This window comes from Adelges cooleyi, unplaced genomic scaffold, assembly GCF_023614345.1.
Source record: "Adelges cooleyi isolate 19-005CV unplaced genomic scaffold, UGA_ACOO_1.1 ACOO_flye_CR_arks_rails_tigmint_CR_PRNA_247, whole genome shotgun sequence".
Classification (NCBI taxonomy): domain Eukaryota; kingdom Metazoa; phylum Arthropoda; class Insecta; order Hemiptera; family Adelgidae; genus Adelges; species Adelges cooleyi.
The window spans coordinates 11,444,954-11,469,310 of NW_026095912.1; the positions used below are offsets into that span (position 1 = coordinate 11,444,954).

Here is a 24,357-nt window from a genome sequence, read left to right on the forward strand (position 1 = left end):
CTGGTTTCTCAATCAATAGTTCATGTTTGGCCTTATGTTTTTCTATTGAACGGCAGAGCATTATTATAAAAAAAATAATTATTAATTTGATTTATATTTTTTTCGGTTCGTTCGAACTCGTGACAGTAATACAAAACGATCACTCAAAGCGATGGACGTCATCGTTGTAATATAATTTTTCCTTTTTTTAACTTTGTCAACTCAAGCATTTCAATTTGTTCGGTTGATTGGTTTTAATTTGTGTAAAAACATAGAATGGGCCTCTCGGGGAGTCACCCATCCGGATCAAACAGCGATGAACATAACTTAACCTCGGGTATCAAGTGACAACTGAGATAACCACTGCGCCCCCCCCCCCCCATTTTATATTTCCGCCATACATTTTAGGTGCGTATACCGTTGGCCGTAAATTATTGTACTTAGCATGTCAAATTTTCCGACAGACCATTATATCCAGAGCCGTTCTACATAATATTTATATTGTATGGAGGTATGTATATAAATATATATTAGGTATATTAGTAGTGCACAGTCATCATTATTTCAGAGACCGCGTTATTAATGTACATTATTTACAAACTGCAACTTCAGTATGTACAATAGTGTGCAAAGTCATGTGAACCTCGTTAACCAAAGAGAACTAAAACCGCTCTGTTCATGTTATGAAGCCGTGCAAAGAAAAAACTTTCATTCAAACCTTCCAACATCCGTCTTACCACGAGACGGAAACAGACAAAGAAAATTATTATTATTGTATTCCCTAATAACACCGGAAAATCTGTAAGGCTTTTCCTCGGTATGCCCTTGGAAACATTACTAGGACTCCCATTACCTATTTTTACTGTGAATGATATAACTAACGAGGAACGTGACCTGAGTGTATTTTATTTGGTGGGTTCCTAATCAGCAATAAAATAGATGTTTTCGTGGTAAGAATTTAGAAAAGAGAAGAATAGGGAAGACTGAGTTCACTTGTACAAGGTAAGATGGGAAAAAAATAAAGACAAAGTATCACACATCAAGGATTAATATTCAATTATTTGATCTTATTTTTAAATTGATTTTATGTTTTGTAACCAGATTTAGATTTATATTGGCTTTGTAAGTGCTTTTAAACTGCGTTTTACAATACTGGGAAGTTTGAAAGATAATTTTAAGTTCCAGTTTGCTACCCGGTATACTACAGAAAGCCAACAGGACTGCCACACGGAGGTTGAATGTCTATGACCGGGTAATACCTAGGCGATGGACACTCAGCATCTGTGTGGTAGTCCTATTGACTTTCTGTAGTATACCGGGTAGCAATCCAGAACTTCCTATTACCTTATAAGCTTCCACGTTCCAGGGAAAATGAATTAAAAAAATTGAAAAACTTCCACTTAGGGAAAGAGACAGAGTTGGGACTTAATGGCACGCTAAGATAAGGAAAAATATAGGTGTTAGATAATTTATTGTTGTAGTAGCCGGGTTACCTACTTCTAAATTTGACAAACTGTAGTTTTAACCATAATTCATAAGTTTGTTGGTTAGAAGGATTGTGTTTTAAAACTGATTTTAGTCCCGGGTCTTATTACATAATCATTCATATTAACTTTGCACACTATTTTTTTAAGAATAGTTTCAAGAGAAGGTAGACGCGAAGAAGATTTTATCTAGGTATGTAATTTGTTTTATCATTATCTCAAGGTAAGGGAGAAGTGATGGCTTTTACGCGATTTGTTTGGAGAAGTGTATAATATTCCATTAGCGGCAACTACTAAGTAGACTTTAGTCACTGCCATCTCGCGAAGAGAGCAATACTAATTCGGGATGTACAGAGTGATATAATTGCAATTTTGTAGTTTTCCTTTTTTAAAATATTTCACCATTAGTTTTGAACAGCTACCTTTAAAGATATAAAAGTTTAATGTTTAGGACGAGAGAAAACGCATTACTCAACCATATACTCCACCTCTCGTCCTAAAATTTTAAAACTCTAATAAATTTAAAATGAATTATTCAAAACTGGTTATCGCGAATAGTAAAAATTCCCGGGAATATATTTTAATTTTAAAAAGTTAATTAAATATGTACGTTTCCATTTGAGTTTCAAAAGTTAATAGCACTCTGGAAAATACTAAAAAACGTAATCAAAAAAATGTTTCCAAAAGGAAAACTACAAAATTATAATCGTTTTCCGAGAATATGGGTGCTCTACTTCAAATGGATCAGCCGGAAATAATTATAAATACACGTCGTGTACACCGCTCTTTACCTAACCAGCTATCCTATATCATGTGAAACGGACCTTTGATTAATTATTTCTGTACACGGTTGTTTAACCGAGATCGTCATCAACCGGGACCTATCCTCGGGGAAATAAATGTGCAAAAATGATCTGTAGAAAGCCAACGATATACGTACATAGTAATTACGGCGAAAACCTCAGATAAAGACTTCACTGAAAAACCATCCAACAGGACTGGGGTACAACAACCAAAAACCTTTTGATTGTAATCCTTATTTTAACTAATGACACCTTCAAACCTTAGTGTCAGCTTGCCAATGTCGGCGGTTGGTATAATTTTGCCGGTATCGTTTCATGTTTTTTTTTTTTGTAAAAAAAGTTTCAGGTACATACAAAAAGTCAATTCTGTAAGTTTTAAACTACACTTAAATTCGAATTTGAGGGCATACAATATTCTGGTTTCATCGGTAAAAAAATACAAATATATTATATTATATTATATATTATATCAGATATAATATTACAATGTCAACTGAACAAGTCATAACATATTTTCCTTGCGAACAAAACAATAATAAAATACACACGAAAAAAAATGTATCGAACATTGCATACACCAACTTTATCTTGTTATAAAACCAATAGAACTTATTGATTAACGTATAGTTTAATAGAAATTTGATTATTTAATAGTTTCTCTCTTTGTAAACACAATATTGTTTTCCATGAAGATGACACAATACCCATTTATTAAGGTGTAAAGTTTAGGCAGTTAAGACAAGTATTCTTTATTGTTTGTTATTTTTTTTTTGTCAACTATCTCAGTCGATTTTATGGGAAAAATTAAATTATTTTCCGTTAAAACGGCTTTGCGCGGGACAAACTTAACAGGGCATTATTGACAGTTAGATTTACCGAATTTCCACAATACACAAAAGAGGAGGAGTTTGTGAGGAGTTTGATTATGAATCAATAAATGTAGTCCCACCACTAATCTTGGTATCCTGGTTTATTTTCTGGTTAAATTCTAAATGGTAGACACCAACCTTTTAGTAAGGTTTTAATATCAACCTGTTACAATAAATATCAAATATTTTGAGCTGTCGTACATGAAAAATCAAATATAAAAAAATCATTGCAACATCAAATACAGTATTTCTTCCTCCAAACCGATGTTGTTACAGATGCCGTAGCCGATCCTTCCGAAGTCTTCAGTAATAACTTGAATTCAACTTTGGCGATGGTAGATGTATTCTAATTTGCTACATTGAGTTTCTTGTCCAACTCAGAGCCGACCTCAACCTTCATGTTGGGTTCATAAGAGCTTAGCATAAGCAAACATAAATGTGATGGTAAGTTAGGATCTCCTACAAGTTATTAATATTTTGTTGTTTCTCCTTTTAATTGTCATATTATCTGGTGAACGTATTGTTTCAAATTGATAAATACTTTCAAGCGGATTCCCAAATACTATTTTGTTTTTCAAATGAACTATATATTGCGGAATTACATTATGTGTCCGTTGGTACTGAAAAGTGTAGATACAAGGTCTATCCCAAGACGTTAATATAATATGATAAATCTGCTGAAGGAATAAGTCTTGAAAACAGCTAGCTGTTGTCTTTCGTGCATGATCCGAATCTGTCTTAAGGTCAAGTTTTAATTGTTCAAGTTCTTGTATGCGGCCGATGATCGTGTAGTTCTTTAAAGGGTTTCTTCGCTTTGCACCAAACTCGAAAATAATAATAATTTATTTGGAATGAAATTCATTCGATTGGGCAAAAACAGAATATTCCTTCGAATGAACCGTAACGGGGACACACGTCGGGAATCCAAGTATTAACTGAAAATCCTTGTCAAAAATTATCGCTGATGGCTATTTTTATTCACAGACAAGTCACAAGGCACATATAGTAATATTATACACAATATTATAGTTATTATATTTTAGGGTTGTCAATCACGGCACTACACTCATTATGTATACTCGGATTTAAATAACTTCGTAGATAAAATAAACGCGACGTAACTAAAATGAGTTAACAGATAATTTTGTTACCAGTTAACATATTGAAATAAATGTTTTCGTTGTTTTATCCAGCTGTAGGAGAGAATAGTGTGACCCCGCCCCTTCTTTTAAGACTCCAATAAAGTTTAGGTCTACCTCTATAGTGGCTTTTATGATTTGCGTTTTTATATCGAAGAATAAAACATCAAGTATGTAATATTAACTATTTTCCGATTGAAAAATAGACAATACAAATAAGAATTAAACCTGGACGAATAAAGGTTAACGTTTTAAATTGTCCTAAACCTATATACCTCAAGGCTAAATAAGTAATTTGAAACACAAATCTTCAAAATTCCGTACTATTATATTTGTATACAATTTTTGCAAATCACTGAACATATTATTATATATTATTTGGAAATACTTCTGTTATTATTAAGATGATTGCATGCGGTCTATTTTTAAGGAGTTTTGTATAGGCAATATTTAAGAAAATAGTGGTTTTAATACATTTCGACCATGCCAATTAATTTACCGGTTAATTTGTATAAACTTCAAAGTATTATTTTCAATCTAAATCATTTTTTTCTATGAGTAACAGTTATTTTGAAGTCCAGTTTTATTTCGTGTACATCTAGTGAGTGAACTATTGGGTATATTGTGAAGAGGGGGGGGGGGGGGGCGCAGCATTTTACTAATTTTGATATATTTTTATATTAATATACTTAACTTAACCTATACTCCAATCGAAACGATACCGGCAAATAATTATAAATAAAAGTACATGCAAAAATACAACTAAAATAAACACGTGGGGGGTTTTGACCATTATTCGGATAACGGTATTTTTAAACGATTTTTTCAAATACAATTTTTTTAAAAAAATTTTTTTTTGAAATGTACGATTTAAAGGAGGGCTTTTCGGATAGACAAATTTTTTTATACTCACCGATCTGGAGACGGCCGGGTCAGTCATTGCCAAAATTGCAACGATGGTGGCGATCGCAGTCATCTGGACTCGGAAGTTTCCCATGGCGAACGTGGACCTGTGGTGGTTGTGTACGCGAAATAACTGTGAGCGTGGCAAAAAGCTCAAACCGTATCGCGCCCTTCTCGTAGGGGATGGGGCTGCCCGGCGGACGCTAGGTGGCGCACTGCGACCGGGTGCCTGTATTTAAAAGCCCCTATACAATATGAGCTTGGACGGAGTGAAAAAAATACAAAATACAAATACATATTCAACCGACGTTTGTGTTTACACTCTACTCGATAATGGTCTGGACCGCCAAATGAGAACGGCCCAAAACAAATAAGCCCACGATTATTACACTTCTGTGTGATTCGTTTGTTTACTAACGTGGAGTACGTTTTTTTTTGTTTTTTTAAGGACCATGCGGGTGAAACGTCTACCCGAAATCCTACTAGAGTCAACAGTATAACAACGTTGAACGTCTAATCAACCAAAAGTTTGTGACTTTTGTACAAAACATCCGAATAAAATTTGAACGCTTGATTAACCCGACCAGCACAAGGTATATGACACAAAACAAAGTATACCTAATTAAAAAAATATTTATCATACAAATCGCTAAATCTATTATACTCGAGCAAGCGCCTGTTAGGCGTAATTATCACAGGAGAAAGTTTGAAGTCTCACTCGAGTATATAGAAACCACATATTAAGAAAACAATATTAGAAATATCGTCGGTAGCAGTGTTTAAGAAAACTTTGCCTTCCACATTACCAGTGCAAGCAATGTATAAGGCATTACACAGTAATGTAAGCAAAAATATTCTTCTTCGGGGAAGTCATGTGATTAACAGTTAACCCTCATTAGTTCTGTATGAAAAAAGTTGTTTTTTGAACCGGTTATGTTTTTTATAAACTTGTTAAAAATACCGAAACCGTCGGTTTGTGTTCTTTCGCTGTAATTGAACCCAAAAGAATCGTATTTTGATTCTATTAAGTTGTTAACCGTTGGAATTAATTTTCCCAATTACTCTCCGTAGTACATCCCCGTCATAAGACTTGGTAAACACGATTGTTTTAGCCAATGCTAGTGCTACTTCCATTTCTGTTTACTTGTGTCAAACACCGTGCGATTAAGTCTCGATACTGACCTAACAAATTGATTTGCATTTTATTTTTTACTCAAGTATGATGCTTTTATTTCGTACGAACGCCTATCTAATACACTATGTGTGCACTGTGCACGTATGGCAATGTTGTTTCAGCACACTCCCGCACACGATATCGATAAACATAATTCTAGAATATGTTAGAATAATATTTGTTTTTGTATTACCTACATTTTTTATATTGGGTTTTTTTTATTACCAATTATTTTAATAAAATATCCATCGAGTTACGTGCAAACAGCAAAGTTGTCTGTGAGGAAAAGTTGTTGAAAAATAAGTTGATAACATAAACATGTCGTCAGAACAGTTCTAAAAAATAATTTAATGCAACTATAATCAAATATGGAAAAAAATTCGTAGAAAATATAGAAACTAATCATAAACTGAAACTAATCCAGTGGGTACTACTGGGTAACACGTATTTTCATTTTATATGTATTGTGAAAGTTTATCAAGACAACCTGAACAGTGCACAAACAAAAATTATTGGAGCATATCTCAGACGTAGAAAATGTAAAATAATGTTTTTGTCAAAAGTTGTCAAATACATAAAAAAAATTAATGTTTTAAACGCTAAAAAAATGTTCAGTCCCGATAACAGGAATGATGCTTTTATGTTGTCTCATTAGCATATATAGTGTCATTTATTCATACAGAAATGGTATAATTATGAATTAAAATCTCAAATCGAAAAGTCGTTTTAAATCTCATTTTCTTTTTGTTATATTAGCTTTGAAACGCATGTTATACAGTCGGTAATCTACAAAAGTCTGGATAAAATGTCAGACTTCCATTGAAGCGATTTTATTTATTAAAATGTAGTTGAAAATATAAAAATACATATTAATATGTAATCAATTTATAGTGCTTAAAAATTAAACTTTTTTTATATTATTACTCAAAACTCCATCCATTAAAATTCTATTCTGACGACTATGTGGGCTATGTTCAGCACTAACCAGCAGTCTCAGTTCATTTGATTTTAAGTAATATTATATATATTTCCACAACATTCTTTAATATAAAATTGGCTATTAAAATAGGTCAGAATTATATTAAAATTAAACAGCTAGATTGAAAAAATAAAATAGTTTTTGTTGTCCGCTCGATTTCTCAACCAAATCATTTTGTTCTTTTAAAGAACTATTGTTCTCTATTTTGATAGATTAGTGTAGTTTGATTTATTTGTTATGGTCAAGATATAAATCTCCAAATCTACTTGACAAAATAACTGAAATAAAATTAAAAGTAATATTTTAACGTTTACATTTAGTTTATAAAAAAAAACGATCTCCGGCTGTTCCTATTAGTTTAAAATGAAGAAGTAAAGACGGGTTATAGCAAAATTAGGGATACCTACATACGAAAACTAATATAATATTAGTTTTTTATTTATTGCAATTTTTGTGGTTAGAGAAAAAGTTTCACTTTTAACAATGATGTATTTTTTATGTTTGTAAAAGTGTTACCTATATTTATTTTGTTTTTTTTTGCCGAAATGGCTTACCCGAGTAGAATCTCATTCTGCTAATTGAAAATCATTACATTATGAAATCAGAAATATGTATATTTTGTTGGGTACAATTTATGTTTTCGGACAATTTTTGACATTCGAGAAAAACATGTAGGTAGGTATATATTTTTATCGAATTGTTTGTCTTTACATCATGACGAATCATCAAGAGCACAACAACAATATGTGTTTTGGTTTTTTTGCCTATATGAAAAAAATCGAACGTAGAATCACACCTAAGCCAACAATTCTTACCCTTCGCACACGTCCCGACATATAATATTCAAGATTCGTACACAACTTATATATTTTGTGGACTCTTTGAACAAAACAACCGAATGTATTTCAACCGTGTACTGCTTACATACTAAACTTTTCTAATAAATATTTTTAAAAAACGTATGCATACCTACCTATATAACAGAAATGACAATTACAACGTTCTTAAAACTGTATTTTTAGTATTAGGGTGGACGTGATTAGGGTTGATCAATTGTTAATCAATACTGTTTTTTTTTTTTTTTTTGGTACCTGATGACTTGGTTAGGATTATTTTTAATAAAATAAAGTTTGACTAAAGATCATTAACCTCCGGTCCTTTTCTGACCTTAAGTCCTAAAACTACACCTAAAAAAAAGCGAAATAAAGAAAAAGTTTCCACCCCCCCCCCCTTTAGATAAAAGGGTTCATTTTTTTTTGGTTTGTCAACGTTTTCAAGGGGAAGGCTGGAACTTTTTAAGTGTTCAGCCCAATAAAGTACCTTTTAGCTAGGTATTTAACGGTTTGGAACTAGTGCTCACTTTACACTTTATAAGTCAGCGTTCAATGTCAGGTTTTTAGGCACGAGCATACATAAGTCATAGTGTGCGCTGCTCTCGATCAAACACAAGTTTCCCAACAACATGTTTTTTTGGGCCACAAAAAAACCGCTTTATACGCTTACAGGCGGAATCAATCATTTTTCGTAGCAGCTAAACGGCGTTATGCCATTTTCATACTATGTACAGAGTAATACATGTAACGTAGCACACAAAATATATCTTCAGACTAATTGCAATTCTGTGGTTTTTCTTCTTCTTCTTTTTTTTTATTTTTAATTTTGTTCATGCTATTTCACAATATTATGAAATATTACTAAATATTTAATACACACAATAATGTACTACACGTTGCTAATGAACTACATAGAAATAATTTAACAGTCCATTCTTTAAAGTTTAATTCTAATTGAAGAAATACTAAATTTCGGCCATAATGAGATAAACTTAAAAATGTTAATGAAAAAAGGAATTTAGGCTTCATTAAGAGGAATCATAATATTAAACTCATTACAATTCCTCTTAATGAAGTAAATTCATAGATGTTTAATTTATTTTTAATGGTATGGTTGATTGGCCAGAAATATTGGAAAAAAATAAATTTACAGTGCCAAATGTAAACACACGAAACCATAAGACATTTTATTTAGAGCACCATACGAACAATATTGTTAGAAATAGCCCTTTTCATAGCATGCTAAGTTCGTGCAATGATCTATGTAATTTTGATTTCTTTTCTGATAATAATAATTTGTTGCAAATACGTGCGGTGGATTAATTGTAAGAATTATTTTTGTTATGTTTGTGCTATTTATTCATTCTTTGTATTCGTTTTTAGTTATTATTTCTGTACTCTTGTCCCTGTGGGCGTAAAAATTTTAAAATAAATACAAAATAAAACAAAAAATTAATAAACGTTAACTGAATTGTCAAAAAGTTTTTGGACAAAAAAGGCTTCTATATTAATCAATTTAAAAATTTTAAATTGTTTAAAAAATATATTAAATACTTAGATTTATCCGAGGTAATAATAATGAATATTATTATTCTTGTTAAAAAAAATATGCATTGTCTTACATTGTGTATTGGCGTTATGTAATATTTGTACAATTGATCCTTCAGCAGAAGCTTTACTTTAAGGGAGCGCTTCAATATTGTAATTAATTATTTTAAAAAACGTATATTTTGTATTTTATTGTTGCAATAAAGTTATTATAGTTGTTACATTATTATTATTTAACTTTTTTACGATTATTCAAAGCTCTATCAACTTTTGTCCCCTAAACGGTGACGCACACATAAGTAATTATATTATTTAGTTAAGAATCAGTTTATGAATATTTCAACTAATTTTGAAGAATAACTATGAAGGTTATTAAATTTGTAAATTTTGAACGTTCATAAATTTAAAAGTTGAACAACTTTGAAAGTAGTTATTTAAAACTAGCCATTGGCCGTCTAAATGTTTAGCAAATTATTTTTGATTTAAGAAGTTAGTAAAATATGTGCACAATTGGCAACTCGGCGGTGCAGTCAACGTGTGTAGGTATCCTTAGAAAACCATTCTCATTTTGTCTAAATGATATTGAGGTTATAGATTTTATTTTTATTCAAAAAATATGTAACTAACAGTTACAGTTTTAAATTTATTATTATTATTAGTAGTAAAAATATTATTTTGCAAAGATACTATTGAAAAAAAATTGTTTAATATAAATATTCAAAATATCTCCTATCGTTATGTTAAAATTGATTTAATAATGAAAATTAAAATATAAGATGAATCTTTTTACACAACCAGGATAACTTATACTACCTTGTAAATGACAGGCATTTTTTTTAATTTATAATTTAATATATAATCTTATATTTATATTGGTCATAACTTTATTTTTATAAAAATAAAATAAGTGGGCTGCCTAATATTCATAGGTTGGTTATTAAATTAAACACAGTAACTAGTGTAAAAAAAAAATATATTTAATTACTCTCTTAAATTCCATATAATCAATGACTAGCAAACAACAATCAATGTTGTCAGTATTGGTAAGAGATCATTTTAAAATTGTAATAAAATAAATAATGACAAAATGAAAGAGCAAAATGATTTATTGATGTGTAAAAATCTTTACGCGCGGTACGATGTTTTGGGTAGGAGTAAATTTGTGCAAATACCGGAAGTAGGGGTAACGGAAGTAGGTATATTTTAATTGATATATTGTGCTTAAGAAATAAAATTGTATCCATTTAACTAAATTAGATGCATCGACAAGTACAGTAAGAGACGCTCACGAATTAGAGTTCCAATCCGTTTAATCCGAAAACTTTTTTTTAGTTTTTTCTCTCTTTACTTTCATGTTATTTCTTTGTGTGGTTAAATTTAAATAATTAACAACTACATATCATTGCTATTAAAAAAAAAAAAAAAAAAAATAGGTATATTTATATGTTTAGGCCGTAACGTAAAATAAATAAACTGGGTTCGATTCCGATTCACCTTAAACATACTTTTGTAACATTTTAGCTATGCCTAACACATACGCGGAACAACAAAACGAATACGAAGAGCGCCATAAGGCCAAAAAAATAAGACTGGAACCAGCTTATACCATCTTGTACCAAGTACCCTCTACGAGTGCAGTGTTCATACAACATGATTCTCAAGAGAGTAGTAAGAAAAATAATTTTTTAATTATCTAGTATAAATTTCATATTTTATACAATAAGTAAATAAGTTGATTAGAAAACCAAACATTGGAAAACTAGATCGTTACATAAATAACCAATAGATAATAAATAACTTGGATTTCGATCCCGTTTCACACACAAAAAAACAACTTTTGTAACATTTTAGCTATGCCTAAGACAAAAAGAATTCAAAGAGCGCCAAAATTCCATTTTCAGAACTTCTCAAGTAGCATCTACTAGTACTTCCACTACATTGTCAATAATGTATCCTCCAGATATATCCCATTCGCCTCAATAAATGTTATCAACTTCATCAGAACTTGAAAAATCATTAGAAGATAGAACTACTATTGAAACTTCAGAATATATCACTGTCGCCTCATATGATGAATATCATATACATTCCAAAGCTCACGCTCAATTTAAATCGGGGTTCTTAAACAATAACTTTGGTGCTGTATGTAGTGTATGTGATAGATTGTGGTATGATAACGATTTAAAAAAAACCTCCACTGCTCCACATTGTTCAAAAGATATTCTTTTATGTGAATTTCCTGGTATTAACATCGAATCATCTCTTGTATGTAGTACTTGTTATGCCACACTTAAAAACTAAAAATGTTTACACATAACTATTGTGAGTAATTTCCACGGCTCACTCGGTTTTTTATATTAAGTATATGATAAACGTTTTATCGCTATCATAATAGTACAAATATATTTTTGTCATTATGATGTATCTTAACAGACCTTTTCAGACTTGAATATAATAATTTGCACGGGGAGTTTTAATGAACTAAGAACTTTAAATAAATATTAGGTCCTGTTGGCATCTATATTGGTCACATCCATGAATTTGTGTACTTTGAACAAAAAATCACAGACTGTTTATTACTGCAACCTAACCTTGTGCGAATTGGGTAGTTCTTAGATGAAAACATGAAACCAGTGTATACATTTCATTACATTGGACCTATCTGGATTCGTGTGTTCTCGCTGGATTCCTGATTTCCTCAACGACACACGTGGATGTTTTTCAATTATAAATATATTATGCGCTCGGACCTAACCTACAATATGCTGAGAGATTAAAAAATAAACAAAAAAACACTGTCGAGGTCGTTTTACTGCTGGCCATTTCAAACAACAGCTATGTTGCATTATTTTGTCGGAGCGCCACCGGCAGACTAAAATATGTGACAGTAAATAATAATAATAATAAACGGATTGCACTTGGGGGTGGCTTAAATTATTTTCAGTGTAATCCGCGTGGTCGACATTAATTTCGTTATTACCGGTTAATTATACATTTGCCACGGTCGATTAAATGGGCAGCAGGCTGTGTTGCTGCAGAAAGTCCGAATTATAGTCAACCGACCTCGTTCGGCGGTATTAAATAAATGAGACCCTAATTGTTTTCAACCGGCTTACAAATGTGGACCTCGACGGATTAAGGTCAAACGAATAATTTTAATATATTATGGTACCGTTGCCGGTATGGTCCCCGTGTCCACCAGCTACTGAGTGAGGAGTGAAATTCAGTGCCACTGCTGCTGTACTCGGCTAAACGTTCAAAACTCTGACATAACATCATTATATTATAGTTGACATTTTTCATCGAGTAACAAGTGTGAATGAACTATCATTGGGTTTAGTACCAGGGGATGGCTATAGTAGTCTTAATGTGTTGCAAAAAGTAGGACTAAAGTCAGTCTGCCAAGATAGAAGAAAATAATTATCGTTCAATATATCGTGGTGCTAAGATTATTATTATTATTTATTTTTATATAAATTATATAAGTTTTAGCTATTTATTTGTATTAATTAAAAACAATGCCTATAGTTGTTTTATTTGTTCAACAATAAAGACTTTTTTTCCCTTTATGTGGTCGTACTGGTTTTAGTCCTACTTTTTACTTCGCTCTTGCATATACAAGCTAGTATATAGTAGTTCATCTCTTTATATTATTACTCTTTGGTTAGTACCAACCTAACGCAAAACATTCCAAAAAAAGACAACTATATATTAAGTTGTAATTTTTAGTCGGTAGTAAATTTTTCAACCAATATTCTGTTTTAGAAATATATTGGATAATGGTAAAAACAGTTTTGCGAAAAATAAAAAAGGAAAATACTTCTTTTTTATTAGAGAATACATTTGGGAGTTACATAATTTCAAAGAGCTACAAAAAGAGTTTTTTTCTTTTTATGAATCTTACCTAATGCGAATGAATAAACTGGAAGATCAGTTAATTATCTAATGTAGCAGTGTCGTCAACACTGCACAAATAATATCGTAAAAGTATTTTTCTTCAATACTCATATGTATGTATGAATACTCTTTTGACTTAAGTTTATAAAGATTTTTAATCGTTTAAATAAAAATGCCCTTAGGCACTTAAAAAAAAAAAATTGCTTTTTTAAACTAAGTCGATTTTCTTAGTAGCACAAATTAAGTTTCATTCCAGAAGAGATTATCTAGTTTAAGTTTTTTAGAATTTTCTAGTTGAAATAATTTAAATAACAAATTTTTGTTTTTCGAAATGCCGACTATCGCGGTCAAGTTCAAGTATTTTTGTTTATCATCCCAAAAAATAAAAAAATAAATTGTCGACCGTTGCTTGACAACTGTTTGTTGCCTTTTTTTCCAAGATTTTACACACGGTGACATCATAACGGTTTGCTTTAAATATATATCAGTTTTATTTACACTTTTTTTTTTAAATTTTTAAATTCGACAAGTGAAACTTGAAAAGTGGCGGCCACCGGGACCACAGCAGGACGTTATACCTTTATTAGTATACCCAGATGAACCGCAATAAGGTATCGTCGTCCACGATGACCGCGAACGGCCTTGCGCCGGCGGCCACAGTTACCCGAAAGACGTCCACCACGCGCCACCAGCCCAAGAAAGATTTCATTCGGCAAAACCGGTTGTACGTGGCTTGGCTGGCGTCGACCAATCGGACGAAGGCCATGATTCCCGGCGTAGTGGAAAGGAGAAACCGTTTCCTGCAGACAGTGGCCACGGAAAGCCACCGCGACGGCCTCGGCTCGCCGTCCGCGGCCGTAGACGGTGGCGACGGACCGTGGGACGGGCAGACAGCGTTGGCGTACCGTAGCCAGCAGGTGCAGACCGTGTACCCGTACGACAAAGACGCGGTAATGATGAACAGCGTGGTCAGGTACCCGAAGTCGATGGCCCGCCGGACCGGTGGCCGCCGGAAGCCCGGCAAAGCGGTGGCCGTGCAGACGGACGAGGCGTCGGCCGATGCAGTCGACCGGCCACAGACGGGTCTATGGAGGAAACGGCGAGGCGGCTGGGTGGGGCAAATGACGGCGGCATTAGACGAAGTCACGTCCGCGGCCACCGAGGATATAATAATCCAACGCCGGCCGTTCAAGCTGCATCGACCCGGCGAGCTGCCCAAGTACCTGAAGGTCAGAATCGCCGCACAGAAATTGCAACGGTTGCAGCAACAGGAACAGCAGCAACGCGAACAACAAAACAGACGTCGACCCAGAAAGAAGTCCGCTTTTGGCGTTCGCGACGGCCACAAGACTAGACACCTGGAGCCCGGCCAGTCGTTGTTGCCGGACAGCGAGCGCCTGCATCATTTGACCCGAATCAGGCAGGAGTACGCGGATAAGGTGAAACAGTTGAACGTGTTGTCGCAGACCACGGAATCGACGCCGGAAATCAAGCGCAAACGAGACGAGCTCAAGGCCTGCCTGGAGCAGCTCGAGGTCGGCCTTAAGCTGTTCTCCAAGAAGAACATGGTAGTGTCCACCGGGACGAGCAACAATCATTTGGCGGCACGCGGCCATTGATTGCTTTACTGGCGGTGGGACGCATCATTAAAAAAATAATAATATTAGCTACCCGACAGCCGTAAGCAATGTTGTTATATTTTAATTTGCCAAACAAACGGCAATCCTCGATATCAGTTAAATTTGATGCGATTGGTTCGACTAAATCATGTCCAATAAACGTGCGGGTAGTTTTAATGTTCAATTATTGTATTTTTGCAAATAGACAATGTATAACTATCGACTTACCAAAAGTATTGTAAAAATCTCATTCTTCCTATACATACTCATGCTTTAAAAAAAAACCCCAACTAAGAATATAGACCTACTAAATAATTTTTAAAATCACACACTTGTAAAAATAATCTATATAAAAATAAATTGTTTTATTCGAATATACAGAGTATTCTTGAATTTTTCAACACTATACTTCTCTTAAACTATGTAAATAAATTGTTTTATAACTTTGTTATACTTTTTACAAATAAAAAAAAACACAGTAAATACAAATTAATTATTTTTTAAACATCTTATATGCGGTATGCCCTACGGAAATAAGTGTTATGGAAGTAGAAGTATCCAAAAGTAGGTGTTATAAAAGTAAAGAAACTGATAAAAATGCTGAAAAAGTTTTGTATGTGGACGTGAGTCGAAACCAAATAGCTTACTATAGAGTATAGGACTCTATCTTAACCACTGAGCTACTGGGCGACCATATTTTTGTTATCCTATTTTCAAAGCCTTTCAAAGTAATTCTTACTAAATTTACTCTTGTTGTATCGCTGCCCCAGACCGAACATAGTTCGCTGGCGCATAATAGACCGGAATCATTTTCCCCTGACAATACGAATAGTTTATATTTTAATTGTTTTTAACTTTTATTAATCAATTATTCTAAATGTTTCTGCATTTCTAGGGCTGCATCAATGTGTTATGTCTTACCGTAGTTTGTAATGAGTATAATATAGAGAATGCTCATTTACCAAAATCACATAATTTTAAATATGGTTTTAATTACAAGTATTTTCATACGACTTTTAAGTATACTGATTACTAACTATTAACTAAAAAGAAAAGGATTAAATATAAATATTTATCGATGTGCTTATATTATTTTGAGGCATCCTAATCTTTTTTATCGATAGTTACATTTGAAACATGACTTTTTTATAAACAAGGCAAATGTTTTTTCCTCAACTTGAATGTTCAGAATACTATGCTAATATTTAATTTATATACACAAATCGAAGAGCTTAAATTTGAATAGTTATTTTTTTTGTTATCTGCTTGTAAATTTATATGATCAACAAAATATAAGGACATTAAATTAGTTTAAATATATAAAAACTATTAATACTGGTTACACTTAACCCAGTTATGGTTAACTATGTTTCTACAACTCTTGGAAAACATTATATGAACTTTTGCCCCACTCTATGCTTTAGTATGTGTGTATATAAATATGATTTTTATTTTCTCATTAAGCAATAACCATTCAGTTGTCCTGGATACTATAATAATAATATACTCGTGTGCACCTAGCACGTTGACATTTGCTTCGTGGAAGATTATAATAATTGCACAGGTACAATATTATATCGGTCGTGTGTTTTTTATTTCTGGTTAATAATCAATTACTGGAAAATAATAATATGTAGGTATGTGCATAGCCGTTGTGTAGAACGCCAAAATCGTTCCAATGGGTCTTTTTCTTTGTTTGCAACCGACAGCTGTTATTAGGTATTATATTTGTGTTAAACCATATACTTGTAGTGACATTTTGTATTTTTTTTTCACTCCATACATATTCAGAAATCCGTATCTCAACACGTGCAATCCGATCCAATAGATTTATAAAAAATAATAATAATAACAGTAACGAGTAATCCTTTAACGAGCACGGTATTGTATTTCAACCGGGTCAGTGACTAGCTGACACGGCGGCGTTCTAAGTACAAAAAAAAAATCCTTTAAACTAAAAATAAAACTCTTCGGCTCGACCGAGATAATACTTTGCGTACTTGATTGATCTTATAATACTTTTGGCCGGCACAACATAGTTTTATTTACACAGCAACAGCTGAATATAATACAATCAGATCCAAAGGGTTTCTCCTTAATTCTTAGTTAGAACATAAGAAAAATCCGAGACAAGAGGGATTTCTTCATAAAATGTGGAATACACGTCTTGTATAATCGAAAACGGCAAAAAAAACGATTTTGGCTAAAATAGTAACTTATGATGCATACAAATCGGTTACTTTGCCAAACTTTGTAATTGATTTTTTTTTTATTATAAAGTAAGAACTACATCGTGCGGTAACTGAAAGTTTGGCAGTTTTCCTACTGGGATTGAGACTACAATACTATACAAAAAATATATTTCAAATATTTATGTAATTTGTTTACTAAGAATAAATTAGAATTATAAGAAAAAAATATTTCTTATAAAATAATTCAAGAACCAGCATAATAAGAATTATGCTGAAGATAATATTTTTTTTTATAAATTGAAACTTTTAGTTACATTTGAACAATTATTATTATTTGAATAAAATAACATAATGTATGAAAATGGGTTTATTTGATTTTTTCCTTTTACATAATTTATCATGTCCGTGAGTTCGTTAACGCGGCCGTACTCATATGTTGCTTTTTTTTTTAATTTAACTTTAAAAATACATTGACAAATAGGTAGGTGTGTCCAATATGAACGCGTGTAGGCGTATGTGAGAAAAAAAACACACGGAGCACTAGGTTACCCAAGGCCATAAATGTTTTAAAGCAAATTGCACCAGCAATATGTGCTATTTTTTATTATTCTTTTTTTTAGGTTTAAAAAAACCATACGAGGAAAGCAATTGGACCGTCAGTACTTCAGCAGAATGCGGTCTGGGGCACCAAAGGTTTTTAATTATTTAACGCACAGCCAAAAGAGTTCCAAGTATTACTATGGAGATCCACAATATGTGCTTCGTAGTGGCGCTGAATAAAGAATAATTAATGCAATGCGAATAATTTACACGTGGAACTAGACAAGCTATATTATAAATATCTAACCTAACCCTCCAATGACTATTCTAGTTAGGTTTCACTCATGTCTTTGCATTGGCCATAACAGTCTACCTACACACTCCTTTAATCGTTTCTGAACAAACGTGTCTAAAATTAATTTTTTGATTATGAACGAAATGTTTACAGCAAATTATACTTGTAATAAAAATCAAGCTAATAATTCAATAAGTCAATTAAAATTAAAATGTTTGTTTTTTATTTTACTAAAAATGCTGTAAGTGTTTAAGTGTATTACACTATGATATGATGACATGTGGTATGTATAAGTATGTAATAATTATATTAAGAATAACAGTTTTACGTTTTGTTATTTTTATCTAAAATATATTTTGTTATAAGCTAGAAATGAGATTTCTGAAAAACAAAACTTTGAGTTTTGTCTTTAATCCTCATGGCAAATAGTGCGATAATTTTGTGATTGATCATTAATTTAAAAAAACATAAAATACTTATCATATGAATATTTTCAATTATTACACTTATCATTCACTTTAATTATTACATTATTAATGTGATTCACATAATATTTGAAATTAAAAAAATTTACTTAGTCATATTTTGATACTTACAATTAGTAATATTTTTCTATAGACATTTTTGCCTTTTACTGGGAAATAATAAAGATAATAATATGTCACAAGATAAAAGTTTGGGGTAAAAATAGAAATATATCCCTTGAGTTAGACGAGAATATTGAAAAATCTATTTGGAATAATACGAAGAAAGTCACGTTTCGTATTGGTAATTGGTAAAAAAAAAAGAATAAAAAGAATAAGGAATAGCATAAGCATGGTTATTATTTAAACGGAAAAAGTGTATGTCAGGTTGCCAACAAAAGTACTGTGGGCAGTTTTGAGCTAGAAAGTTACTGAATAAAATTAGTTCAAGCGGAATGAAGAAACGAAAACTAATGTGTATGTGGACTGTGGTAAAACGAAAAAGATCGGTATAAGTCCTTATACTTGCTAACTTTTGTAATGAATACATTTAAAATGACACACAGAGTGAAACAATCTGATATATTGTAGCGAGTGGTGGTTTTAGCAAAAAAGAGTACAATAGTACTAGGGAAATTCAAATTAAACAAGAACGGTGGAAACTATTTCATTTTTTAGGTGTAATTGAAGGACTTGAGGTGTGAAAGTTAGACCATAGATAGATCTTGAAAGGGCTACATAGGTGTACAATTTTCAAAAAATGTACCGTACAACTTTTTTTTTTTATTAAGGAAAACGCCAAAAAAATTGGAAAAAATTTAACTTTGAACGTGGTCAATTTGTAGGTTGATATATTATGTGAGTGAATCTCCAGTCAACAGGTTTTTGAAAAATATTTCAACCTAATAACCCGCTATGTGCGTAGAAGACTAGTGTTATCCGTTTTGGTATTTACACTATTACCAAATACACCTAAAACAACTACATAATACGTACTGCCGAATCGTGAATAATATTTGTTTTTACTGTTTGTTTTTTTTTTTTAATTTTTGTGAATAACATAATACTGCGATGATATTGCGATGGTATTCAGGGCTCAAGGTTTTCAATATTCAAGTAGTTGCTTACGGTAGTCGAGTCGAAAAGGCCAAAGCTCAGTAACAGTTCGACTGCGTGACCTAATCGACTTTGGTAGTACTTGAAATATTAAAAAAATAATAATAAGCTTTAAAAATCAATCGTTTCCGATGGACCACCGTGGTTTGCTATTGTTGACACTGCTGTCATGCGTTTACACTGTAAACGTGTACGCGGAGTTCGAACCGGTTTGCATAGGTCAAAAGCTCGAGGACGATTACAACGGATTTTTGGTGTACTTGGACCTGGGCTACAAGAATCCCAAACCGAGGGCCAGTGTAGATATGGCCATCACAGTGAACCAGATCAAGACGAACACACGGTGCGCCATTCAAACGGTATGCCTGTCGATTATGCAATTGGCGGGGCTGAAAGGCCTCAGCCCGTATAAGTTCTACCCGTTTAAAGACATTCCACGAGACGTCTTGGTGATACTCTACAACATGGACACCGGTTATGACCACCGGGTCATCTATCCGCTGTGGCAGCTCTTTTTGTACGTTACACATATTCAGATATATGTGACAAAATTTAACTTCTCACAAATGAAACTCGTGCACGAAATGATCACCCAACAACTGTCGTCTATGATGGACGGCTGCCCGGGCGACAACGACTTCTCCATGACCGACAGTCGTCTTAAAGAACATGACATTTTTTCTGACAAGATAAAAAAACACTTTGACCAACTTCGTCCGGAGCTGAAGCGTGTTACCAAAGAAAACGGATCCTACAAACGGATCGATGCCAACAACTTGCTCGGCGGTTATATGAATTCATCAAAGGACAAGTATAACTTTAACGAAGTCTTGATTGAGTTTCGCAAAGGCAGTGAATGGGGCGACTTGCCCCATGTGTTTTTGAAAGCGTACCACAAGGCCACAGATCCTTCGAACCTGTACGACGGATGCCAAGGCATAAGTGAGTTTCAATCCCTGTGGTTGACCCTGCTGAAGATGGTCATGTTGCGAATGATATGCATTCACTTGTTGTTGGTCACCGACGAAAACAGACTGGAGTTGAACGCGGCAATGGACAAGACGGTCACCTCTTTCACCATCAACACCGGTTTGATAAACGACCAAACCTTTGTCGAAACGTTCCGTATGTTGCGAGCCGAATGTCCTTCGCCAGAAGCTTCTACGGAGGTTATCGAACTTATTAGAGCAGATTTGGCGACAAGCTCTTCGTCGTTTGAAGGCTGTAAAGTCTCGACGATAAGCAAAGAAGACATCCCGAAGATCTTCTGCGATGTGGATAATTTGAAAAAATTCCCCACCGACGAATATAAAAATATTGGGTTGGCTGAAATGTTCGTCGAAAAAGTAGGAGAATGGCTGGTTAAGCAAGAATTCATCAAGTCGGTTCTGGCGTTGTCGTATCCAATCCCTGGGAATTTTCCTAAAGACAATCTACCGCCCTTTTTGCGTCAATAACACCCTATGCGAAAATGAAATGTAAAATATACATATTAATGTTATGTTTTATAATTAATATACATTTAAATTTTACTGAATAATTTTCTATATATTATTATTCATTTATCACTTCTTTATTCTTGTTTTCAATTAATATATATATAAATATTACTGAATCATTTTCTGTCTTATTCTTGTTTTCGATTAATATATATATTTAAATATTACTGAATAATTTTCTGTCTATTATTGTTCAATTATTACTTCCTAATTCTTGTTTTCGATGAGTATACATACATTAAAGAGAACGCAAAGAGCCAAATTACATAGAAATTAAGTCACTTTCCCAGGTTAACTCGGATACAATAAACACAATTTTATGTCACTAGAAAAACTTAAATATCCATACAACTTATATATTAAGTTGGCATATAATTTGAAATGGCACCCAAATCAAATTTATCGAATATTGTTCCTTTTTCCCTTCTAAATAAAAAGCTTATTCCGTTCTCTCCAGTCTAACTATTGCTCGACTTTGAATGGTAATAACTAGTTCCGCAATTGGTACCTTGTTTGTAATATATGCCGTTATAAAAACGCGGTAGTACTTTATTTAATTTATTTTGAGCCTTTATTTTAATTGGTTTCGTACTAGAGTGCTATGTGCGAAACAAATGTGTACATTTATTGCTATTAACTATTGCTGAAGTGTTTAGACTTTAGAATTAATTTCACCCCTATTGGGGCATGTAGCTACTCGAAATTAGCGTTTAATGCATTATTATATAGGACATACATTACAACAAATTGTATACTATTTTCTTACATTACATACACAACTTTTCACAACGACTGTCGCATTGCAAACAAATGAAAAACACCTGTTGGCTTTACACGACCTTGTAAGAACATTCATGTCTCACCAAAACAACCGTGTACTGTACTGGCCAGTTTTTTCCTCTGAAAACTCTTGCACTCTTGCAATCGACTTTTAAAACTTAAACGGTAACATTGGTATACAATTGTTTAACGTTTTAAACAAAGAATAATTTGCCAAAAATTTAGAGCAACAATTTACATGAAAAAAGCAGCATTTTCAAATATTATTGAAATTCGATACTTTTTTTAATATATTTTACTTGGAGTAACAATTGTGAAAATTTTACTCAAATGTAAAATTATACGTAATGGTAGCTTGAAGCTACAAAATATATTTACATGTCGAATTGTGAAATTTAGTACCTACATTTTTTTAAATAACTTAACAAATGTTGTAACAGTAACTCATTATCTTTATTGTAATTTAATAGATGAAAAAAATAAAGAACCGAGAACAAAATACTATACGAATAGCTTATTCGAGAAAGGAAATAGGTAAAAGTTCCAAAACGATGAAATATCACAAAAAACTGTTTTAAAAATAACCATTAGCGATTCCATCATTTGTTGAACTGTTAAATTATAATTTGACTTACTCCAGAAAATGTTTTTGCTAAAAAATTACTGTATTAATGCAGAATATTAGTTTGCACTAATCGTTGGTTTAGAATTGTGAATGAGCTTGGTCAACGCTTTATCGACTTTTAACAATACTATTGTCTTAACTAGTTCCGTTTTTATCTTCTCTAAACCAAATTGTTTTAATCAAAATTGTTCCTATTAATATTTACATTACTTAAACGCTATCAACGTTTTAAAATTAATAAAATCTTGCTTCATCTAAATTTTAATTCGCAAAAACTTTGCCTCAAACAAATCCTAATTTAAGCCAAGTATTTATAATATTTTTATATTCAAAATGAAATGTCCAGTTTTAATTTTTTCCATAATAATGTTTCAATACTTAAATCAATCTTTTTAAAACATTAATCTTAGCTTATACTATTACTGTGAGGTTTTATTATTATTATTACCGTTGTTGTTGTTTTTGTGATTATTGATAATTTTTTATTTGACAAACAAATATCATTAACTAAAAGTATGGATTATTAAAGAAATTAGTAGTTGTAGTTCTGCATGTGCACAAATCATATACCGGATTCGATAAAATTGACAACTTAGTATGTATTATAACCTTAGAATTGTTAGTATACAATTTATGACTCATCGATAGCAGTTTAAATAAATATGTTTTAACATTTATGCGCACAAGTGCCGAAATTTTAGGTTTATCCAAAATATTGTCGGCTTGTAATTTATTATAACCTTCGAATTTTCAATATTATAAAAATTGGGTCAACAAATGCACGCACAAAAAACGGAAAACATAATATTTGACGTCGACGGTTTTACAAAATCATAGTTTTATACGTTTTTGATTATAAACAAGAAAAAGAAATTTGAGCTTAAAAAAATGTGTACATTATTTTGACGTTGGATCGACCTATGCTATTGTTTTTTTTTGTTATTGATCAAAATTTAAAGGCAAATAAAAATGCTCGAATTCGTTGGGCATTTGAAAAAAAAATAAACATAAAAGCGATAATCAATTCAAGTTTATTAATTACTGTACACTACTGGTAGTGAAAAATTAATGCAAAACAACAATTCCAATTCCATGCGAAAACTTCCAACTGTGTTGACTCCGTATGATATATCTACCAATTTTTTTTTTCTGTCTACACATTTGCATCGAGGCGTTTGACAGTGATCTTATCGGATTTAAAGCCAACCTTCGAACTTTATCCAAGTCATTATGCGCATATAGGTAGAAACAAAATTCAAGTTTTTGATCTAATCTAGTTAAATATAATCACTTCCCAATCTTCTGATCTGGTAAAAAAGTATAGGGCTCTGTCTTCTCCTAAAGATTTCGACGTTGTTGCGCATATTATAATATCATTTCAATAAACGGTTTATAGTTCACAGGTATTCTCTACTTGAAGCTTTTCCGTCATCCCCTCGTGATCGCAACCACTGTTGACGTTATTTCTTTTTGCACGAAACCTACCTAATGCGAGAAAAGCCAATATTTAGGTGTTTACTGCCATGCGATTGGGAGTAAAATATGTTTCTGCTCAACTCGACATCGGTTAGAACTGTGTTTGTAATATTTTGTTGAGGTGGGGTTTAAAAAAAAACTGT

The 24,357-nt window shown here is 32.5% G+C and overlaps 1 protein-coding gene across 1 annotated transcript in view; it reads right to left on the reverse strand.

Moving 5' to 3' along the window:
* LOC126836427 (mucin-17-like) overlaps positions 1 to 5,304 on the reverse strand; it is a 94,101-nt gene extending 88,797 nt beyond the window's left edge. Inside the window, exon 1 of the mRNA XM_050569800.1 lies at positions 5,188 to 5,304. Within this exon, the coding sequence (XP_050425757.1) occupies positions 5,188 to 5,271 (84 nt within the window). The 5' untranslated portion in view covers positions 5,272 to 5,304. The remainder of the gene's footprint in view (positions 1 to 5,187) is intronic.
* Positions 5,305 to 24,357: the final 19,053 nt, after the last annotated feature.